The sequence below is a fragment of the Hydra vulgaris genome, chromosome 02 (genome assembly GCF_038396675.1).
Source record: "Hydra vulgaris chromosome 02, alternate assembly HydraT2T_AEP".
In the NCBI taxonomy this organism is placed as follows: domain Eukaryota; kingdom Metazoa; phylum Cnidaria; class Hydrozoa; order Anthoathecata; family Hydridae; genus Hydra; species Hydra vulgaris.
Window position 1 is genome coordinate 48,143,921 of NC_088921.1, and position 21,692 is coordinate 48,165,612.

Sequence of the window (21,692 nt, forward strand, 5' to 3'; positions counted from 1 at the left end):
AACCCTCGATGTATGTAAACCCCAATAGTGCTAAAGGCTGCATTAATTACTGTATATACTCCAATGAACTTATAAGCTAATATATGTATGTACACTCTGTTGCATCTATTTTTTTATCAGTTGAATATATATATATATATATATATATATATATATATATATATATATATATATATATATATATATATATATATATATATATATTTGGTCATTGTTCAATTTATGATAAGTGCAAATATGACATTTTGCAGGTTTGAAAATTTGATTTGTTACCACATAAATTGGGTAAAAATGAAAAATAAATTATTTTTGTATTTAGGATAGATATAAACTACAGCAATCATAGTTTGACTAAATGAAAGATATAACAAAATATAAAAAAACTGCATACTTATCTCAAAATGACCAAATTTGCACTTATCATAAATTGACTAATGGCCACAGATTTTATATATATATATATATATATATATATATATATATATATATATATATATATATATATATATATATATATATATATATATATATATATATATATATATATATATATGTATATATATATACACAAACACACACACACACACACACACACACTTCTGAAATAATCAACCGCGGGAGCTTCAGTACATAGATCGGGGTTTTGAGTTTAGCATATACCTTATGCAAGGTTTTTACTACGGCAGAAAATTTGTACATTTTGAGAACTGAGTGCAAATAAATAATATGAAATTGCAACCTTATATAAATATAAATAAAGACCTTATATAGTTTATATAAATAATATCAAATGTGTATTGAAGAATAAAATACATTTTCAATATCTTGGAATATAGCTTTAATCCCTCAACTATAAGATTGTTTTTTTTTGTAAACTCACCTCCCCAGGGCCGAGAGGGCCACTTCAGACGAGGAGACTACTTAATGGTGGTTATAACCCTTTCTCAACTCGATAACTCTGAAACGCAAACCTTGACAAACAAGGTCGCTGTGCGGAGAAACAAGTTGAGCGGGGTACTACCAGGGACGTGGTGGGGATCGAACTCGGAGCCTCTCACTTATGAAGTGGGCGCTCTACCACTACTGCTGATCATATAATAGCAGAGTTGCATGGTTTTAACCAAATGGTTTAAACCATGGTTTAAACCAATTAAAAAAATGTTGGTTTAAACCAAATTAATGTTTTTTTAAAAAGATTTGAACTTACAACAGGAAACTAAAAGAGGGTTATGTTCACAAATAAAACTAATCTTCAATATAGATGATTTATTCTGAACCCATGAGTTTTGTTTTTGTTTTTTCATGGAATAGAGTCCTCAGTATTATTATTGAACAGAACAGTAATAAATTAGTAATAACACTTATTTATCTGTTTTCTTCTACAGGCTGTTTCTCCTTCAATAGGTTCATCAAGAAGAATTGCTTCCTGATGAACTTATTTCATCAGGAAGTTTTCTTAACGATATATATATATATATATATATATATATATATATATATATATATATATATATATATATATATATATATATATATATATACATATATATATATATATAGATAGATAGATTTATATGTTTAGCAAAAGTATAAGTAGTTATAACATAACTTATTGATACCACAAAAATGTTTCAAAAAACTGGGCACAAATGTGATATGATTTGGTTAAAATATACACGAGTGACTGTTCCAGAAAGAAAGGGGTGTAGAGCAGTTTGTAATGCGTGTAGAAAAGAAATGGAAGGTCAAATTCAAAGGATGCATGAACATATAAAAAAGTGCAACCAATCACAACCCCATGAAATTATGGATTCAATTAAAGATCAACAACTTCTTGAAGGTAATTAAATGACTGCATTAACATTTTAAAACTTATACTTTCCCTAAATTGTAAACATATATATTTAGAATAATTCAATAAACTGCAATTTCATTTTAAAGGTAACTCGCCATCAACATCACAACAACAAATGAAAAGGTTTCAGCCCAATTCAACATCAGCTGATAAATATTTGAAAATTGATAAGTTTTTCACATGAACAAGCTTCAAAGAGAAAGATTTATTTGATCTGCAACTTGGTAGATTTATATACAGTACAAACGCTTCAGAACAGTTGAACACAAAGAATTTAAAAAAATTATCAATATGTTTCATCCAGGATACACTCTACCTAATAGAACTCAAATTGGAGGAGAAATATTAGATAGGGTTTACACAGAAGAAATTGAAAAATGTAATGTATTGAATGGGAAAATTGTAGCCATGTCTTTAGATGGCTGGAGTAATGTACATAATGAACCTATAGTTTGTATGTCTGTAATTACAGAATTAACATATTAGTAGAAACAATCAACACTTCTGGTCATTCACATACTGGTGAATATCTTACACAATTAGCAAGAGAAGCAATAGATTCTGTAAGACGCAAACTTGGATGCACAGTAAAAAGCTTTGTGACTGACAATGCAGCTAATATGAAATCAATGAGACAAGAGCTGTCATCTGAAAAAGATATTATCATAACTTATGGGTGTGCTGCTCATATACTGAATCTTTTAGCAAATGATCTTAACATTGAAAATTTAAGCAAGCATTTTACAAATATAATAAAATATATAAGAAATAATCATCAAGCTGGAGCAATTTATAAATTAAGCGGAGGAACAAAATTGCCACTTCCTACTGAAACTCGCTGGAATTCTGTATGTGATTCACTTGAAAAATATGTCAACAACTGGAGCATCATTTTCACAATGTTTGAAAAAAATAAAGACTTGGATTCCATGATTGGTAAAAAAGTAAGTGATATACAGATAAAGCGAAACGCAGAGGATTTATTAAAAATATTAAAACCAATTGCAGTAGCTCTAGATAAGTTGCAAAGTGATCAAACAAAAATAAGTGACACTGTTGAAATTTTTAAAGATTTGATGAACAGTTTATCATTTTTATCAAACGAAAAAAAAAAAAAAAATTGAATCTAGATACCTTCAGACTGTCAGTGATGCTCATTTACTGGCAAACACACTAGATCCTAGATATTTTGGATCTAATCTTTCTGAAAATGAAAATGAAGCTGCCATTAATTTTGCAGATAAAGAGTTCAAGAATTTGTTACCAATAATATTCAAATTAAAAGCCAAATCTGCTCCATTCAATAAAAGCTATTTGTATAGTGAATCTGTTTAAAAAAATGTATCACCAATAGAATGGTGGAAATCTCTAAAAATTGTGGATTGTAACATAGTGGATATTGAAGGTTTATTAAATGCACCAGCATCTAGTGCTGAAATCAAAAGAATTTTTTCAACTTTTGGCCTTGTTTATTCTAAGTTAAGAAACCAATTGGGGGTAGAAAAAGCAGCAAAGCTTGTATTTATATATAGAACATTAAATAATGATGTATCGAATAATTTTGATGAAATATAACAGTAATATTGATAAAGAATATAGTTTACTCAAATAAAATGCGTTATACTTTTTTTTAATTTAAAAGGATAACTAAATTTTTTAATGGCATTTTTTAATAAAAACCTAATTTAAACCAAAAAAACCATGGTTTTTTTGGTTTTTTTAAAAAAACCTATGGTTTTTGGTTTTTTTCAAAAAAAACGGTTTTTTTGCAACCCTGTATAATAGTAATAAATAATTAGTTACATACTAATAAATAAACAAATTATCAACATTATTTTAACAGATAAGTTGAAAAGTCATTCTGAAATTTATTAATAACTTTTTCTAATTTTTTAATGTGCATTAAAAAATTAGAAAAAACAAAGCAAAACACAACTAAACCAAACTTTTAGATATATAAGTTAAGGCAGCTTGATCATATAAATTTTATACTTACCCTGGCTTTTTGTAAGTATACTGTCATCTGTATTGCGAGTAAACTATAATAATTTAAAAGACATTTTAGCTTTACAAATAAAATATTTATATATCAACATGATCGGTTAAAATTTGGACAATTTTAAATTATGTTTTCTCAAAAACCACTTAATTAACTCAAATGATTTATTTTTTTAAATGATGCATATATATTTAGTTATCAACAAAAATAAACTTAGCCTAAATAATACATTTACAACATAGAATAAATACAACAATAAATTTATGACAAGCAAGTAATTTAATTTTTTGCTTAGTACCCACTACCATCTCCACAATTTTACTTTGTGCCACTTTTTTTTGTAGCAATAAATGATAAACCTCAGAAGTTTTCAACACTATTTACACACTATTTGTCTCTCTTCCTCAGTATTCTTTTAACAATTGCTCAGTAAGATTCAATGACTCACAGAAAAGTTTGGTGGAATGGCATTCTTTGGAACAAAATCAACTATATTTTTCTTATACCACTGCATTACTTTTTTGGAATAGTGGATCGATGCCAGATTTGGCCAAATTATGGTTGGTTGTTTGTATTTTTTAAGTAGAGGAAGAAGTCATTTTCCCAAACATTCTATCACATAGATCTGATGTCAAAGATTAATATGTTATGAAAGAAGAGCTTTTAAACCACAACTGCAAATAGCCTGCCATACAAGGAATTCAGGAGCAAACTTTTCAAATCAAAAGTACTTAAATTTGTCAGATGTTTTAACAAGTGTTCACATAAAATCTGAAATAACTTTAAATGGTCATAGCATCAATAACATTAAACATTTTTTAAAAATACAAATGTTTTGAAAAAGATCATTTAAGACTAAATAAAAAAAAATATTTATTGATTTTTAATTATGTTATTTCTTCTTATAGATTTAGACAATGTACAAGGGTTTGGCTAACTTTCTTAAAATAATATTTTTTGAGCTCTTAAAGCTTTTCCTCTTTTCTAGTTGCCATTCAATTTTATAAACTGAACATTATGGAGCATTGGTAGAATTACCTTTTTTTGGTAAAAAAAAAAAAAAAATTAATAATTCTACCAATGGTTATCGGATTGACCTGGAATCTTCATTTTCTTACTTTTTAAATATTTTACTTAAATGAAATTTTAAATTTACTAGCTGATTTAGAAAAGTATATTCCATTACGCTAATCAAACATTGATTTTAAAGCACCAAGGATTTTATTAATATATAGTATAATTAAATTTTAATTAAAAATTTTTACATATTGATTGAACATTGTCCAGATTTCAAGTGAACATCCGTTATAACAACTTGAATGATAATAGTATTGATTGCCTGGAAGCACAGGGTGATCTTATAATAAATTTCATCACCTTCTAAAAAATACAAAATTTTTTTATCATTAATTTAAGCTTATTTTAAGCCAGTCTGATTGCCTTTATTCTCCATCAAGTGACTTTTTGATCTCTTTTTTATGTAATTTTTAGAATTTTCCATTTTAAATACTCTTTGAACTAAAGACCTACTGCATTTCAACTTTGGGGGTAAGTGTTGTGACCGAATCGGATTTCTATGAATTGAGTCAACTATTGATTTTGCCTTGTTTTTAGCAATGAATCTTGATTTTCCACAGTGTTTACAGATTTATTCTCTTTATAATATTTTATAACAATTCCAAGAGTTAATTTTGGAACTTTGAAATCATTGAATATGAGAACAAAAGATTTAAAAAAATGTAAAAAAAAATTATTTTTTCGATTTTCATACTCTTTACTGGAAATTGCAAAAACTAATCAGATGTAAACAAAACTACACACACAAAACTAATCACGTAAGCATCCTTATAAAAATAATCAATACAATTAAGCAATTTTTGTGAAAACTCAATTTAAAATTATCTAAATTTCAACCAAACATGGTGATAGTCAACTATATAGTCAATTTTCTACTAAAAGAGATTTAATAAAAAACAATTTAAAAAAATTGTGTTTACATCTGGCTTCATATCGTAGAAATATTTATAAAATTGACCACCAACAACTGTCTTTCCTCCAAGTAAAGGAACTAAAGCTGCTAATGCCTGAAATGTAGCAGCCACAATTGCATCATTTGAATCCTTTAAACCAATCACCAGCTAAAAGTATATATACATTATATATATGTGTACACACACACACATATACATATACATATATAAATATATATATGTATATAAGTATGTGTGTGTGGGTGTGTATATATATATATATATATATATATATATATATATATATATATATATATATATATATATATATATATATATATGTATATATATATATATATATATATATATATATATACAGTTCGAATTAATGCAAAAAAATCTAATAGCGAAAGAAGAAATTTTTTTTTGCCCCTCACTTCCCTTATCCCTGGCGCTGCTTTGTAGTAATCTTTAGGACATTAGTTTGTAATTGTTATTTTTTCAACGTACTATCTCTCATATTTAAATATTATCTTATAATTTTCTCATTTGCCGGAGTTTAAAACAGCATAAGTTACTGTTATAATTTTCAGCTCAAGTTAAAGTTAAAGTTGCAGTTACAATGTAATGAGCATATAATATAAATATGTAACGAACATATTTAAAACTACCAAGATATCACTTTTAGTAAATGTTTTTCCTTTAATGATATTTAAAAAAGTACAAGTAAAAACCTAATTAAGTAATTAAAATTAATTAAGTGTAAAAACACAAATATTAGAATATTCTAACCACTTTAATTTGCCATAGAAAACTATTTAATACATTCACGCTGACAATTAAACACATGTTATTTTTAAGAGTTGCTATTGTAAAAAGCTATAAAACAACAATATAACAAACTTTAAAAAAAAACAACAAAGTTTAACTATATAAAGAGCTTGTGTTAATGTAAAACAACTTTGTGATGCTGTTTTATACAGTTATAACCTTGATCATGTAAAACATGGTTAAAATAAAGCAAAGTAAATAAATAGAATTGCTCTAATTAATAAATTAATTAATAAATTAAAACATTATTGTCATCAAACTTTAAACTTCTTATTTGCGCAAAAACATGCCTATAGACCATACAAATCTAAAACCTATAGACCAAACGAGTAAGATCAAAGCAAAAAAACATTAGATACCACAATTTTTATAATTTATTGTTTCTTGATCTAGCGTACTATTAAAAATTTAACTATAAAGTTTTTCATTCAAATGGCTTTTAAGTTGATGTTTTCATTCAAATTTTTCATTCAAATTGTTTTGTAATAAAAGTGAAACAAAAAAATTTGGTTTAATAAATGAAATATTATTTTCTTTAAAAATATGCTTAAATTATTTTCTTAGAAAAAAATTTCTTTGAACAGGAGTGTTTGATTTTGCTTTCCTTCTAAAAAAAAGTACAAATTTTTTAAATGATCCATGTTTTTATAATGAAGAATAAATTGTTTCAATTATACAATATATGACATAAAAAAAGTTAAGTTTTAATGAGTTCTCAACTTTCCGGGAAGTGGGAGTATATTGAATTCAATCTATTTCCAATTTTCGGAAACTGGAAAGTATTTAAAAATTAATCAGTTTCTTTAAGTTTTTATACAATAATAAAATTATAATATTATTATTAATTAAACTCGATCTTACTTGCCCACACTTTATTTAATTTTTATCTATTTTATCAATTTTCGACCACTCAAGCTTATTAAGACCCAGTTTATTAGGTATCAAAGAAAAAAAAAGTTTTAATGCAAAACTAAGAACTACTGTTTATTAAATGAGCTAGCTTGAGTACGCAAAGATAAGTGTCTATTATACTTTTAACTGAACTATTTGCGTACTTAAAGCTGAAAATGGTTTATTGTTAATTAAAAAATATATATATATTTATTTGCGTTCCTGAATTAAAATTTAAAAAAAAAATTTAATTCAGGAACGCAATTAAATATATTAATTTTTAATAAAAACGTCAATAACTTATTTATAAATAAAAAAACAAACTACTATTATATATTTTTTAAATAAAGCATTAATCTTTTAATAAAAATATATTATTTTTTATATGAAAAAACACCACCATCTGCAATTGATCTCAATTTTGCTCTGACGCCTTTCATATGCGACTGTAAAAAGTTTAAATCAATTTCTTGTAGTTTTAGTTTAATGCGATCAATCAAAACTTGCTCTGTTGAAGCTTGCCAATCTCCCTCGTAAACCTTCTGTGCCAAGTGTCCCCAAAAATTTTCAATTGGTCGTGCTTGAGGCACATTTGGGGGATTGGATTCTTTATCAACGTAATAGACATATTGGTCCATCCAATTTAGAGAATCTTTAGAATAATTAGAACTTGCTAAATTTGGCCAAAATAAATAGTTAAAGTCTCCATGATTCTTGTGAATAAATGGAAGAAGACGTTTTTTTAAACATTCATTAATATAGATTGATGAATTCATCGCTACAGCCTTGGAAGTGCGAAACAATGGCTCGGACATACCACGGTCAGATATGGCTATCCACATTAATTTTTTCGGAAATTTCTCTTTTCCTATAAAACGAACACTTTCTGGGCATGTCTTTTTGTTGTTTTTGTAGTATCCAGAATTTCCAGGCATGTTGTCCCCTGCAAAACAAAAGTATTTTTCGTCATCGATGACTAGAAGCGATTTTGTGTTATAGAGTTGGTTAACTAGTTTCCTGCTTCTTTTCTTTGCCTTTATTTGTTGTTCTATAGTGTATTTTAGAGTCTTTTCACGTTTTCTATATTTAATATTCATTTTTTTTAACTGACAACCAATTGTCGATTGATTTACACCGAATTTAATACCTATTTTTCTCTGATTGACCCCTTTTCGATTGTTGACAAGTCTCATTAATTCGGCTTTCTTTTCTCTAGTCTAGGATGTCGGACGACCAGGGTGCTTTCTATCAGAAAACGATTGAAAAGTTTCAAGTCTTTTTAGGTTATCATATATTGTACTTCGAGCAAATCCTTCCTTTTCAAAATGATTTAGGATTTTTTTTATTTTTATATTAAGTTTATTTACAAAAAACATTTTTAGTCGCTTTCGAAAAGATTCTCATTTAGCTGCATTTAACCTCATTTTAAATATTTGTGTTTCAAATAATAAAGTTTATATTTTATAGAACGTTTATGCCTACGCATAAAACCACAAAAACTAATTATTATGCTCAAATAATGAAATTAGGATTTGTCCGATAACTTCCGCATCACCCGTTAACTGTAAGTTACTGTAGTAACTTAACTGGTTATTTTAATTTAGTTTAAAGGTAAATTTACCGTGATGTAGGGGAAAGTCAGGTAGCCCCGGAGAGCGAGTAACTACAGACACTTGATGCACAGATTAAACTAAAGAAGCTATATGATTTTAAATGCTATAAAAACATTATTTTTTTAATAAAAATAATATACTATAAAAACATTATTACTAAAAATAAAGTATCAAAAGACTTTTTAAAAAGTCTTTTGACATTTTGTTTTCTGTTAGTACACATGTACAATTTATTTTTTCCTTAAGTGTCTGGGGCTACTCAACTTTCTCATAATAATAACGGCTTCCACACAGAGATTTAAAGTAATTTAAATCCAAAAGGGCTTTTTGTTGAATAAAATCTCCTCACAAAAGAGCAAAGATTATACTTCTAATCAAAAGATAAATTTAGCGTGATGTACTTTACGACCCCTAATAAAAAACTTAGACAAAAACATTACTTTTAAAAATGGCCAAAATAAATGTTAAATTAGTAAAGAAAAACAAATCAAAAAGAAAAAAAAAAATCTCGAAAATATTTTTTTAAGAAAAAACACTAATTACAAAGGTGTGAAATGCAATCACAATTTGTGATCATGATATACATAATTCGAGCTCTGATGTATACATATATATATCAGGATTGGACAGGAATGGCATGCAATCGAGCGCTATTGCTGACGACGCAAATGATTTTATTTTTTGACAACTTAACCATGACTGTTAAGATGTTTAATTGATTTTTAAGCATTTTAAAATTGTGTTAAAAAAAGAAACTCTGGCGAAACTTTTACTAGAAAGAAAATTAAAAAAAATAATAAAGAAAAAAGAAAACAATTCCTTGCAAAAAAGAAAATATATAAGCACTAAAATAAAACACAAAAATTTGAAGTGAAAATTACTTTTTGTTACGTTTTTAATTGCATTTGAAATAGATTACTTAAAAACTTATCTTTTGGAACGTTTTATTAAAGCTATGCAAAATGCTTTTACAAATTACTTCTAATGATTGTTTACTGAATGAAGAAATTTTATTTAAATTCTAAAAAGTGTTATATATATTATTTTTAAATTGTATTAACATTTATTTTTTTCAAAAAAAAAACTGTTTAAAAAAATACAGTTGTCTATTTAAAATAGTAATTTTTAATCATTTCATGATCTGATTAGTTAGTCAAGCTAAAAAAAAAAGTTTAAACAATTCTTTGTAAAAATAGAAACAAAAAAAACAAAGAAAGCAATTAAATCATTCCATTGCAACGAAAGATTTAATTCAACTTATTTATAATTTAAAGTAACATAATTTAAAAAACTTTCTAAAAACCTTTCAAAAGATTTTTAAAAAGACATGGAAGAATAGTTTCAAACAAATTATATTTAAATTTATCATAAAACATGCCTACATAAAAAAAAAATTTAAACATAACATTTGTTAATTTATACAAAATTTGTTTATTTTAAACAATCACTATAATTGCTTTTTTATTTTGTTTAAGGCCATTGCGTAAAATAAAAACATAAGAAAAGATCAACAATTAAAAGTTATTTATAACGTAAGAATTTTTTTAAAAGCATTTACATTGTTAAAACATCAAAACCGCCGTGGTCAAATTGTAAAGAAATAATATTATAAGCATAGTCAGTTACACTGTGCGATCGCATGCGATTCCAGTCCAAGCCTGATATATATATATATATATATATATATATATATATATATATATATATATATATATATATATATATACACACACACACACATATATACACAAGTATAAATAGTAGTATATACAACTTTAAATGCGTGTTTAGATAAGTAGTGTGAAATAGCCTAGTGCCCGCGGCTTCAGTACATACATTGACTATCTTATAGCTTGCTGCCACAAAAGAGGATATATATATATAACTACTATAGTATACGACAATATATATATAGATATATACTTGTTGGCTTTTTTTGGTTACTTTTTAAAAAAAAGAAAAAATGAAAAATATTAAAAAGAAAAAAGATTGCTGCCCCAGCCCAAACCCTTAGTCAATGTAGAGGCACTCCGTTGCACATTCTACCTATCTGTTGAATTTTTGGTAGGTTTCAGTATATTCTATAATCTTCCAAAATGCTCCTGAAGGTTCAAGAACGTTCTGGAAAGTTCCTTAATGCCCTGGTAAGTTTAAAAATGTTCTATAATCTTCCACAACTCTCTTGAACAGACCTGATTATTCTGGACTTTTCTTGAATAATAAAAATCATTAAAAAACTTATGCAATGTAATGAAACATTTCAGAATATTTTAGCAAGCCTGTTTTTAACTTTACAGAATACTCTGGATACTTTCTTCTTTCCTTTTGAAACCTTTCAACTTCAAGTTGGAAGGTTTCAAAATTCAACATTAAGTTTAAGTTTGTAACGGCATTTAAGTATTAAAAATGAACAAAAACTAAATTTTAAGAATAATGAAGCAACTGAAACTTTTTTTACTAAAATTAATGATGATTTGATATTTTAAATAGTCAAAATATATTCGCAAAAAGTTTCAAGCGTGGCATACAATATTAAAACAAAGAAAAAATATTTTTATGAGTTGATCAAGTAATTGAATATCTGATAAGCCTAAGATTTACAAGAGGGACAATGTATGTAAACAACATGAAGAAAAATAAATTTTCTCAGCGTGATAGTTTAAAATCATTGAATTCATTTTATAAAAAAATTTATAGTTGAAATGAACCAATATTGATATATGTTTTAAAATAAAAGTTTGCTGGCTGTTAGCTGAGATTCTGAACAATTTTATATTCGTTGAACAATCTTAATAAATGTGTGTCTATTTAAGTACAAAATTTTAAAAATTACACACTTCTGGTAAAACAACATCTGTAAGAGTTTCTTTTTCAATAGAGTAGCAGTAAAACGAAAAATATCTGAGAAGGATTAATCTGATTGCAGCATCTCTTGATTCAAATAACGATAAAATGAAAGGCAATGAGTACTTTCTAAAAAAATAACAATAAAATGAAAAGCAATGAGTACTTTCTAAAAAGTATATTCATTCCTTGTTACTTGTTTTTATTATAGAGGATATTAAATCAATATTTAAAGTAAAACAAATATTTTATCATTCTGAACCATGTTTGTAATACAAATCATAAAATACTAAGTTAATATTAAAGAATTTTTTTGTTAACTTTTATAGTCATTTATAATGCATATAATAATAATAATATATAAATATATAATAATAGTAAATAAATATAGTAATATAATATTATATTACTATAATAATATTAATTATAGTAAAAATAATAAAACTAAAGGTATAAAAGTATAATAAAAACAAGTTGTAAAACTAAAAAATATACTTAAAATTATCAGCACCATAAATAGGGTATGTATTTGGGACAGCAGAATCATCTAAACAAAATGGCAACTCTTTTTTATTAATTTCAAGTAAAATTGCATGTTTGTAAGAATTCCATTTAATGTATCTTAAAGTAAATGCTTATAATGTATGTCAAATAAAAAATTTGGCACAAAAATAAAACCTAATTATCACCTTTAAATGAACACATCAACTTAATAATTTATTTATTTTAATTGGCACTTTATATCCTATATATCCTAAAGTAGTGTCATACCCAAACATAATCCCATACTGTTTGACAAGTATGGACGCCTAAACTAATGCTTCTAAACTAAAAATTCTAATATTTGCAAAGTCCATTATTATTAAATAAAAGCAAATAAACACATAACCAAAATTTTGTAATTTAAAAAAGATTATTTCTTATTTATTATTTCTTAAAACTATTTTATACAAATAAATCATTTGTTTGGTTTTTTTAAGTATTTAATGAACTATTTTTAATAAAGATTGTAAATAATTTATAAATATATTTTATCAGTTACCAATAAGATATTCATAAACATAATTTGTGTTCATAAATAAAACTTATGTCATACAAACTTAAAGTTTTAATTCATAAGTAAAAATAAATTTTCTAAAAAAAACACTTCTTTCTTAAAACAAAAAAAATGAAGTTTTATGGTTGCTTTAACACATTTAAATCTATGATAAAAACTTTCTTAAAATATCAACTTTTTTACTTAATGAATTATCTTGCAAATAAAAAGGAAATAATTTCTTTAAGAAATATTGCTAAACCATTTTATAATCCTTCAAAGTAAAAATTAAATTTTTAATTTTCAAAACCATATTTATTTAAAGTTTTTTAATTAAAAAAAAAAGATTATTTAACTACCTGTTTTTTTTTATCAAAAAATTAAAGTACTTTACAAATGAAGTTAACATGTTTTGTAGAATAAATAATTCAATCTAAATAAAAGTCTCAAACAATAAAAAAAATCGCATGAGCAATATAAAAAAATGAATTTAAATATCCAGTGGATAAAAGTTTTTGCTTAATGTAAATTGCTGATTTCAATCGTAAAATGAGTACCGTGCAACGCTTCTTAACAAGGCCCAAATCTAAGTAGCATCACAAGACATGTTTAAGACATCAGTAGAGGTATTTAAATACATAATTATTAAAAAAAAGTAATGTGACTTTTTTTAAAAAGGGGAAGGAATAAAAAATAAAAAAAAAGGGAGGGGGAGGGTATTCTCTAAGAAAAGCTGCAAAAAAGTTCAATCACAAAGTGTTCTCTAAAAAAACTGCAAAAATGGTCAACACAAAGTGTTCACTAAAAAAATCTGCAAAAATGTTCAATCACAAAATATTCTTTAAGAAAAGCTGCAAAAATGTTCAATCACAAAGTGTTCTCTAAAAAAAGCTGTAAAAATGGTCAATCACAAAGTATTCTTTAAGAAAAGCTGCACAAATGGTCAATCACAAAGTTAAGAGTTCTTTAAGAAAAGGTGAAAAGCTGAACAAAAATGTACAATTGTAACTACAAATCCATTCAGATCGAGGAACACAAAGAAGCCAATTAAGAAACTCACTTCTATATAGACTAATTAACTTGTTTGGATTACTGATTCGTCAAAAGGTGAGAGTAAAACTTAAGTTAGGCCAAGTAGAATCACAATTAATCAATAACTGTACCTCAATGCAAAAATATGTATGCAAACCTCAGAATTAGAAAAAATAAGGTTGGCAATAATTTGCTGACCTTAGTCTGTGTGAGGTTGTTAGAAAAAATGTAAAACAAAGGTTTGACCATAAAACATAGAAACGAGTTTGGCTATTTTTTTGTTGACCTCAAACACATCTAGGTTGGCAGTTAGTATTTCCAAATCAGTTATTGCCAATGTAAAATGGATGTCAAAATTTAACAACAACACAAAAGACTTGACCAAATACACTACTACAAACTTAATTAACTTTTTTTTGTAATTTTTTCTGGTATTATTCCTTTTATAAATATTTTATAAAATAAAATTAAAAAAACCAGTTGTGCTATCTTTTATTTGACATACCTTAAATAAATTTAAACATAAAGTCAAACAAAGTGATAAATTACCAGCACAAAATAAATGTTTTAAAAAACATTTATCAGCAGAAGGATCAGTTAAGACAAAATGTGAAAACAATAATGGTGCAAATCGATGACTAACAGCATATGGAGGAAAAGTTTGTAAATGTTTTGCTAAAGTGCTAAAATATAGACAAAAAAACATACACCATTTACTAGCTAAGCCTAAACAAATAAATTATTAAAAAAATATCTTGATTTACAAGTTTATTTTGTAAATACTTTTTTATCAGTATTCATAAATTTGAGTGTTTTTTGACAATGAAATAACTTTTTTAGTTGTTAATTTTAGTTTTGAAGCAACAATAAGTAAAAGTTACCTGTAAAAAATTTCTCTTTCAATTGCAGACTTTAGAGTTACATTCTGAAGATCATGGTAAGTCTTTAAAAAAGGAAATCTAAAATAAATATTGATTGTAACAAATGTAAATTTTTTTTCCCCCTAAACTAATCTGCTCCTAACAAGGCTGCAAGCAACCGCTATTAATTTGGGAGTTAATAGAAAATAAAGAATAGTGTTATAAAGCAAGGAAATGATTGACAGAAGAATTTCTTGACTCATACAACCTGTTACTTGAAAAGTAGTAAGTTGTATGAGTCAGGAAAACACAAAGATGAGAGAGATTTCTGAAGCATTGATGTGCAAACAAAAAAACTAGATGGATAAAAGTTTTTAGAGCATGAAGGGATAGATACATTAAAAAGGATGTAATTTTGCTGAATGACAAATAAAGCCAGAGTAAATTTTGTTTAATTATCAGCTTTGGAAAACAACAGTTGACTTTTGTTAACTGTTTAAAACTATAGAAAAAAAACCCTGCAAAATAAAAAACAGATCTTTTTGAATAATTTTTTTCGAGTCTTTTTCTAATAATTTGAAATTTTTTTAACTTTTATTATTTGTTTGCTTTTCATTATTAGATAGAGTAGCTTTAAGTAATGACTTATTTCACATATGAATAACAAAAATCAAACTTCCAGCAGTTTAGTTTCATATATTAATATAGTTAATACATTATATATGAAAACAATATATGAAACAAGAGTTTCTTATACTGTTAGTATTTTTTGTTTAAAAAGATAGGAGGAAATGAAGGAGATAGAAGACTTTTTCTTCTAATATTATTTCCATATATAACTTATCAACTTATATATGAATCTAAACTATTGGAAATTTGATTTTTGTTATTTATATGTGAGATAAATAATTACTTAAAGCTATTCTACATTTGATATACTCTATATTTGAGCCCAAGAATGCCTTCAGTTTCATTTTTTTTTAATTTTTCCTTCCATCTTCATTCCAGAGATAGTTAAATCATTTTTCCAAATAATAAAAAAAGACAACTCTGCCATGTCATGCTATCACATTTCCTTATTAGGAGTATCCAACTATCAAATATCGAATGAAAGTTTTCTTTAATAATGACGTGCACAGATTAAATATTCTCATCTGTTTAGAGGATGAATGAAAAAAACGCTTTGCCAATCTGCATTTAAGCATTCCTCTAAAAATAAAAAGTATTCAAAAGACATCATGCTGTCAAAATAAATACGGGAAATAAAAGATAAGAAAATTGATGATTTTATATTGAATTGTTCCATTTTTAAAACAGCACATGGGTATAACATTTTCAAAAAATGCATATCATATCTGCATGAGAAATATAGATAATTACACATTATCTATATTTCTCAAACCAAGAATGTTTTTTAAATAAAAAATCGTATTCTTGATGCAGACATGAAAATAAGTTGAAATTTAATTAATTTGATCACTCATTTTTGATGATTCTTTATTAATGAAACACTGTGTAAAATGAAAAAATTTTGATTTTCTAATAACTTATATTTTGCTCTGTTCTTTTAAGAACAGTGAGCATTCTATTTTGTAGAATACATTTAAAATTATTTGTGTGTGTGCATATATATATATATAAATATAAATATATATATATAATATATATATATATATATATATATATATATATATATATAAAAATACAATTATAAATGTGTGTTTAAATAAGCACTGTGACCTCACACTGAAATAGCCTTGGAGTGCCGAAAAGAAGTGGCTACATAAACTAAGGGTTTGGCATGGGGCATCTTCTCTTTCATTATTCTTCATTTTCTAAAAAAGCTGTATACTTTAAAGATTAGCAAAACTAGTATATGTGTCTATATATATACACTTGGGTATATATATATATATATATATATATATATAAATATATATATATATATATATATATATATATATATATATACATATATTATATATAGTGTATATATGTGTATATATAAATAGTAAATATATATATATATATATATATATATATATATATATATATATATATATATATATATATATATATATATAATAATATATATATACACTTGGGTATATATATATATATATACATATATATATATATATATATATATATATATATATATATATATACATATATTATATATAGTGTATATATGTGTATATATAAATAGTAAATATATATATATATATATATATATATAATAATATATATATACACTTGGGTATATATATATATATATATACATACATATATTATATATAGTGTATATATGTGTATATATAAATAGTAAATATATATATATATATATATATATATATATATATATATATATATATATATATATATATATATATATATATATATAGTATACATATACATATATTATATATAGTGTATATATGTGTGTGTGTATATATATATATATATATATATATATATATATATATATATATATATATATATATATATATATATATATATATATATATGCATGTACGTATTTATTGTAAATGTAAATATAAATTAAATTCATCTACTTACTTGAAAAAAGAATCACTTAAAAGACTTTTCAGAGAACCAATATTCTAAATAAAAATTACCAAGAATTAATTTTACCCAATCGAGTATGGACTAATAATGCATTTTAAAAATTTAAAAATTAAATCCAATATTAGTTTTTGCTCTGCAATAAAATTCTTTAAGTTATAAAGATTTAATAAAAGTCTTAAAGTTTTAAGATTTCATAACTGAAAATTTTGTCAACTGCCATGTTGCTTACTTTAAAAATGTTTTTTTGTTAAATAAAATAAAAAACGAATTTTAGATTAAAGTGTGATCGTGTCAAGAAATTTTAGATCAGAGTGTGGCCATGTCAAGGATTTTAAAAAATAAACTGAAACTTTTTTTATTTATTTCCGAAAGAATATTACAAAGAACTTCAACAAGTCAAAAAAAAAGGTAACGACTTATTTGAGCATATTTAAAAAGACATTACTCAATATGAATAAAATTATATTTAACACATCATTGATATTATCAAATTTTCAACTTTTTCATTTGAAAAGAATATATATTTCTTTTGTTTATTTTCACATTTTCATGCACAAAGAAACCATATGGTATTAAATCTGGTTATTAGGTAGCTCATTCAATCAGACCCCTCATTCCAATTCATCTTTTGTTAAGTCTTGTGTTTTTTTCATTGTGCTAAAAACAAACCTTTAATGCAATGTTCTTTTGGCTGAGCCATTGACTAAAATTGAGCCTTACATTTATGCAATGATGACACAGCACAACAAACACTTTTTTTCTCCTTGTTATATTTGTATTCATTAATTATTATTAGTCATCTAAACTTCTAAAATCTAAAATTACGCATAAGTATTTATGAACATAACCAGACACACATAGCTTCTTCAGAAAAGTATTTAAGATTATTCAACATGACTTAAATAAACAGAAGAAAAAAAAAGGAAACAAAAACGTGAATAAATGAATGCACAAGATTAGAAAATTGAATTTATTATTGAACCCTTTTTATTTACCACTAAAATTAACATTAGGAGGTTGAAAATACAACAAATTTTAAAGTAAACTTCTTACTTCCTTGTCACCAAAATCTGTCTCTAATCGGTTGATAAAATTTTTTGTGTTTTGAGCTAAATAAATAAATATATATTTACATATCTTGAACTGTATTCGTAATTATGTAACTTAGCAAACGCCACTGATGATGTCATACTAAACCATTAAACGTATGCAAAAGATTTATTTTTTTGTTTTCTCTTTTTCTGAAAAAAAAATTTATGTTGTGTTACTTAGAACTTAAATACACATGCATAAACATATTTCTTACTTTTATTGTGTTTTTTTATTAAATATTTAGTTATACTTTTTTAATCCACTAGTAATAACTACTATTACTTAAAAAAGTACATGAAATAAGTTAGTGCTAAACTTCAAAAGGTATGCGGAGTATGTTAGTGCTATGCTAACATAAATACATTGTACTATATATTTTTAAATATGGCTATAATACATCTACTAATAGTATTGGAGAAATTTTGAAAAACGTTAAAATTTACCATCATCACTACAATCATCATTCTTTAGTAATTTTAACTTGTAAAACATTTCTTTTCATTTTTAGTTTAAATTGCTTATTTCGAGGTAATAAGAATTATGTAATTAATAAATAAAATAAAACAAAGGTAAAGGTAATTAGATAAGAAATTTTTTATGTAATTTTTTCAAAATTATGTCAACCTGGGTCTCAAACCAATCAAAATCAGAATAAAATTAAAAAAAAAAAAATTTACTATATTTTAGCAAGAAAGCATTTTTATTGGAAAATATTATTTTTAAAACATCGTTTTAAAAGTTTTATCATTTTTCAAAAAATATTTTACCATTTTTAAAGAAACCCTAAATTTTTTATATATATATTTTTTATAAAATGTTTTTGCAAATGAGCTTACAAACTTATTTATCAAAAAATCCCTTTTTTATTTTGTTTTATTCTCTGGCTAATTCAAGACATTAAGTAATGAAAGACTAGAAACATTCTGCTTCTGCTTTTCAAGACTTAAAAAAATTTCTTTAGTTCAAGAAGTATATTTATATTTTAGTATATTTATTGTTTATTATATCGTATTACTTCTGTAGCAGGAAAGGCAACTTAGCTAAAAAATAAAAAACTCTGATACAGACAACTTAATTGTAAATATGAGTGAAAATAAACATGCTAGTTTTTTTTCTTTTAAAACCCATAATATGGTTTCATCATGGAGGTAAAGATTATGAAATTAAAAAAAAATAATGTCTTTTATATACATACTTTATAGTAATGTATTTACCAAGTTTTTTTTATATAAGTTTTTTTTACATATTCAGTTTTTTTAAATATTCATCTCTATTGATTTCCCACACAACTTTGCCCTGAGATATAGAAGGTGGACAATATAGAAGAAAAAATATTACTTCATGTTCGCTTGTATATTTTTTTAAATGTCATTCCTCTTTTATTTTTATAATTCTGAAGCACAAACCTTGACAAACAAGGTTGCTGCACAGACAAATAAATTGACAATAAACCTTGACAAGCAAGGTTTGTCAAGGTTTATTGTTAATTTATATTCAAAAACTTCCTAAAATAAAACTTGAATTTTAAAGAAAATTATTTACATCATGTTATGTTGTTAAAGGACAAGTAGAAAAAGGAACCTTATCTATTTTGCTGCCCTTAAAAATAAGATAATTATATTTAACCTGGTTATTTTGTTATTTACAATTACAATAGGAGATAGTGCATATCAAAAAATATGCAGCTTCTCCTATTGTTTAAATGATATGCAGTTGCACTTTAACATAGATCTTATTTAAAAAATTCGGAAAATTGTTTGGGTAAAATATCGAAAGAATATTTTCCCTTATATTTGTCCTAATTTTGATTTTAGCATAATTGCTTCTAATTTTTTTTTTCAAACTTTTCTTTATATTTCTATGAGTGATGAGTGAAAAAACCTAAAAAACAAACATATTACAAAAACTTATACCTAAACTTGTATGTATACAAAATGTTTTGGATATCAGGAAAAACTAAAACTTGAAAAAAATATCTGGAATTCCGGAAATATCTGGGGAAGGATAATCCCTGCTTAAATATTAATACAAACAGTTTTTTTTAACAGAAAAAAATTAAGCTAAATCAATTGAATTTACTAACATTCTAAAAATATTTTAGCAGTTAAAGATGCTTATTTTTAACATATTAAAACTTTCAATTTAATAGTTAATTTAAATAATTTCAAAAAGTTCAATTATTTAAGAAAAGACAATTTTAAACATTTATATGAAAAATTTAAAACCCCCCTAATCAAGTCAGTGAATGGTAAAATGAAAACTCAGCAAATAGAGTTAGGAGTGCAGGTTAGCAAATAGAGTTAGGAGTGCAGGTTCACAGTAAGAAAGATCATTAAAAACAATTCCTCTCTCCGCGGTAATTAAGAAACTAAGCTTCAACTATAAGACAGCAAATAAGAATAAAATGCAGTAAGCATATGAACTTGTAATCTGATCAATTTTAAAATCAACTTAACATACATTTATTGATATATGTTCAAAATAACTTCTTCAGTATGACATCATTTATATATATAATCTCATGTATATAAACATTTAAATACATCAATTAACTGCAAAAATCTATATAATTTTAATCCTTTCAAGGTTTTGGATACTGTTCCAACCAAACATAAATTAAAAGTAAAAGAAGCGCTCCACATAAAATATGAAAATTCCTTACCTGATAAACAATCCAATGATATTAACTTATTTAATTAAACTGTGAGTTTAATTTATTTTTGTAATCATTTTTATTGGTTTGCACTTCAAAATACTGTTTCAATTTGCATTCAGCGTAAAGAATAACTGAAAATAAATTATGTTGCTAATTTTTTTATTTTTTATATAAAGTATATATTATTTTATATAATAAAATATATATAAAAATAATAATAAAATATATATATATATAAAATAAATTTTACAGTAAAAAATAAAAACAATTTATTTTCAATCATTCATTATGTTGAATGGAAATCGGAACAATATTTCGGAACCGAGAGAGTATATTTTTTATCTGTTAATATTTCTCTGTAAAGTCTATTATTTAATATCTATTTCAGAGTTTTTATTTTAAGATTAAATCTTTTGAAATTGTA

At 24.6% G+C, this 21,692-nt stretch overlaps 1 protein-coding gene across 1 annotated transcript in view; it reads right to left on the reverse strand.

Moving 5' to 3' along the window:
• Positions 1-21,692, reverse strand: part of LOC100202791 (protein-associating with the carboxyl-terminal domain of ezrin) — a 49,760-nt gene that overhangs the window by 4,516 nt on the left and 23,552 nt on the right. Inside the window, exons 5-12 of the mRNA XM_065791183.1 lie at positions 18,574-18,629; positions 17,512-17,555; positions 14,953-15,030; positions 14,621-14,754; positions 12,499-12,550; positions 11,997-12,132; positions 5,852-5,992; positions 3,852-3,894 (exon numbers count right to left, since the gene is read on the reverse strand). Coding sequence (XP_065647255.1) covers positions 3,852-3,894; positions 5,852-5,992; positions 11,997-12,132; positions 12,499-12,550; positions 14,621-14,754; positions 14,953-15,030; positions 17,512-17,555; positions 18,574-18,629 — 684 coding nt within the window. The remainder of the gene's footprint in view (positions 1-3,851; positions 3,895-5,851; positions 5,993-11,996; positions 12,133-12,498; positions 12,551-14,620; positions 14,755-14,952; positions 15,031-17,511; positions 17,556-18,573; positions 18,630-21,692) is intronic.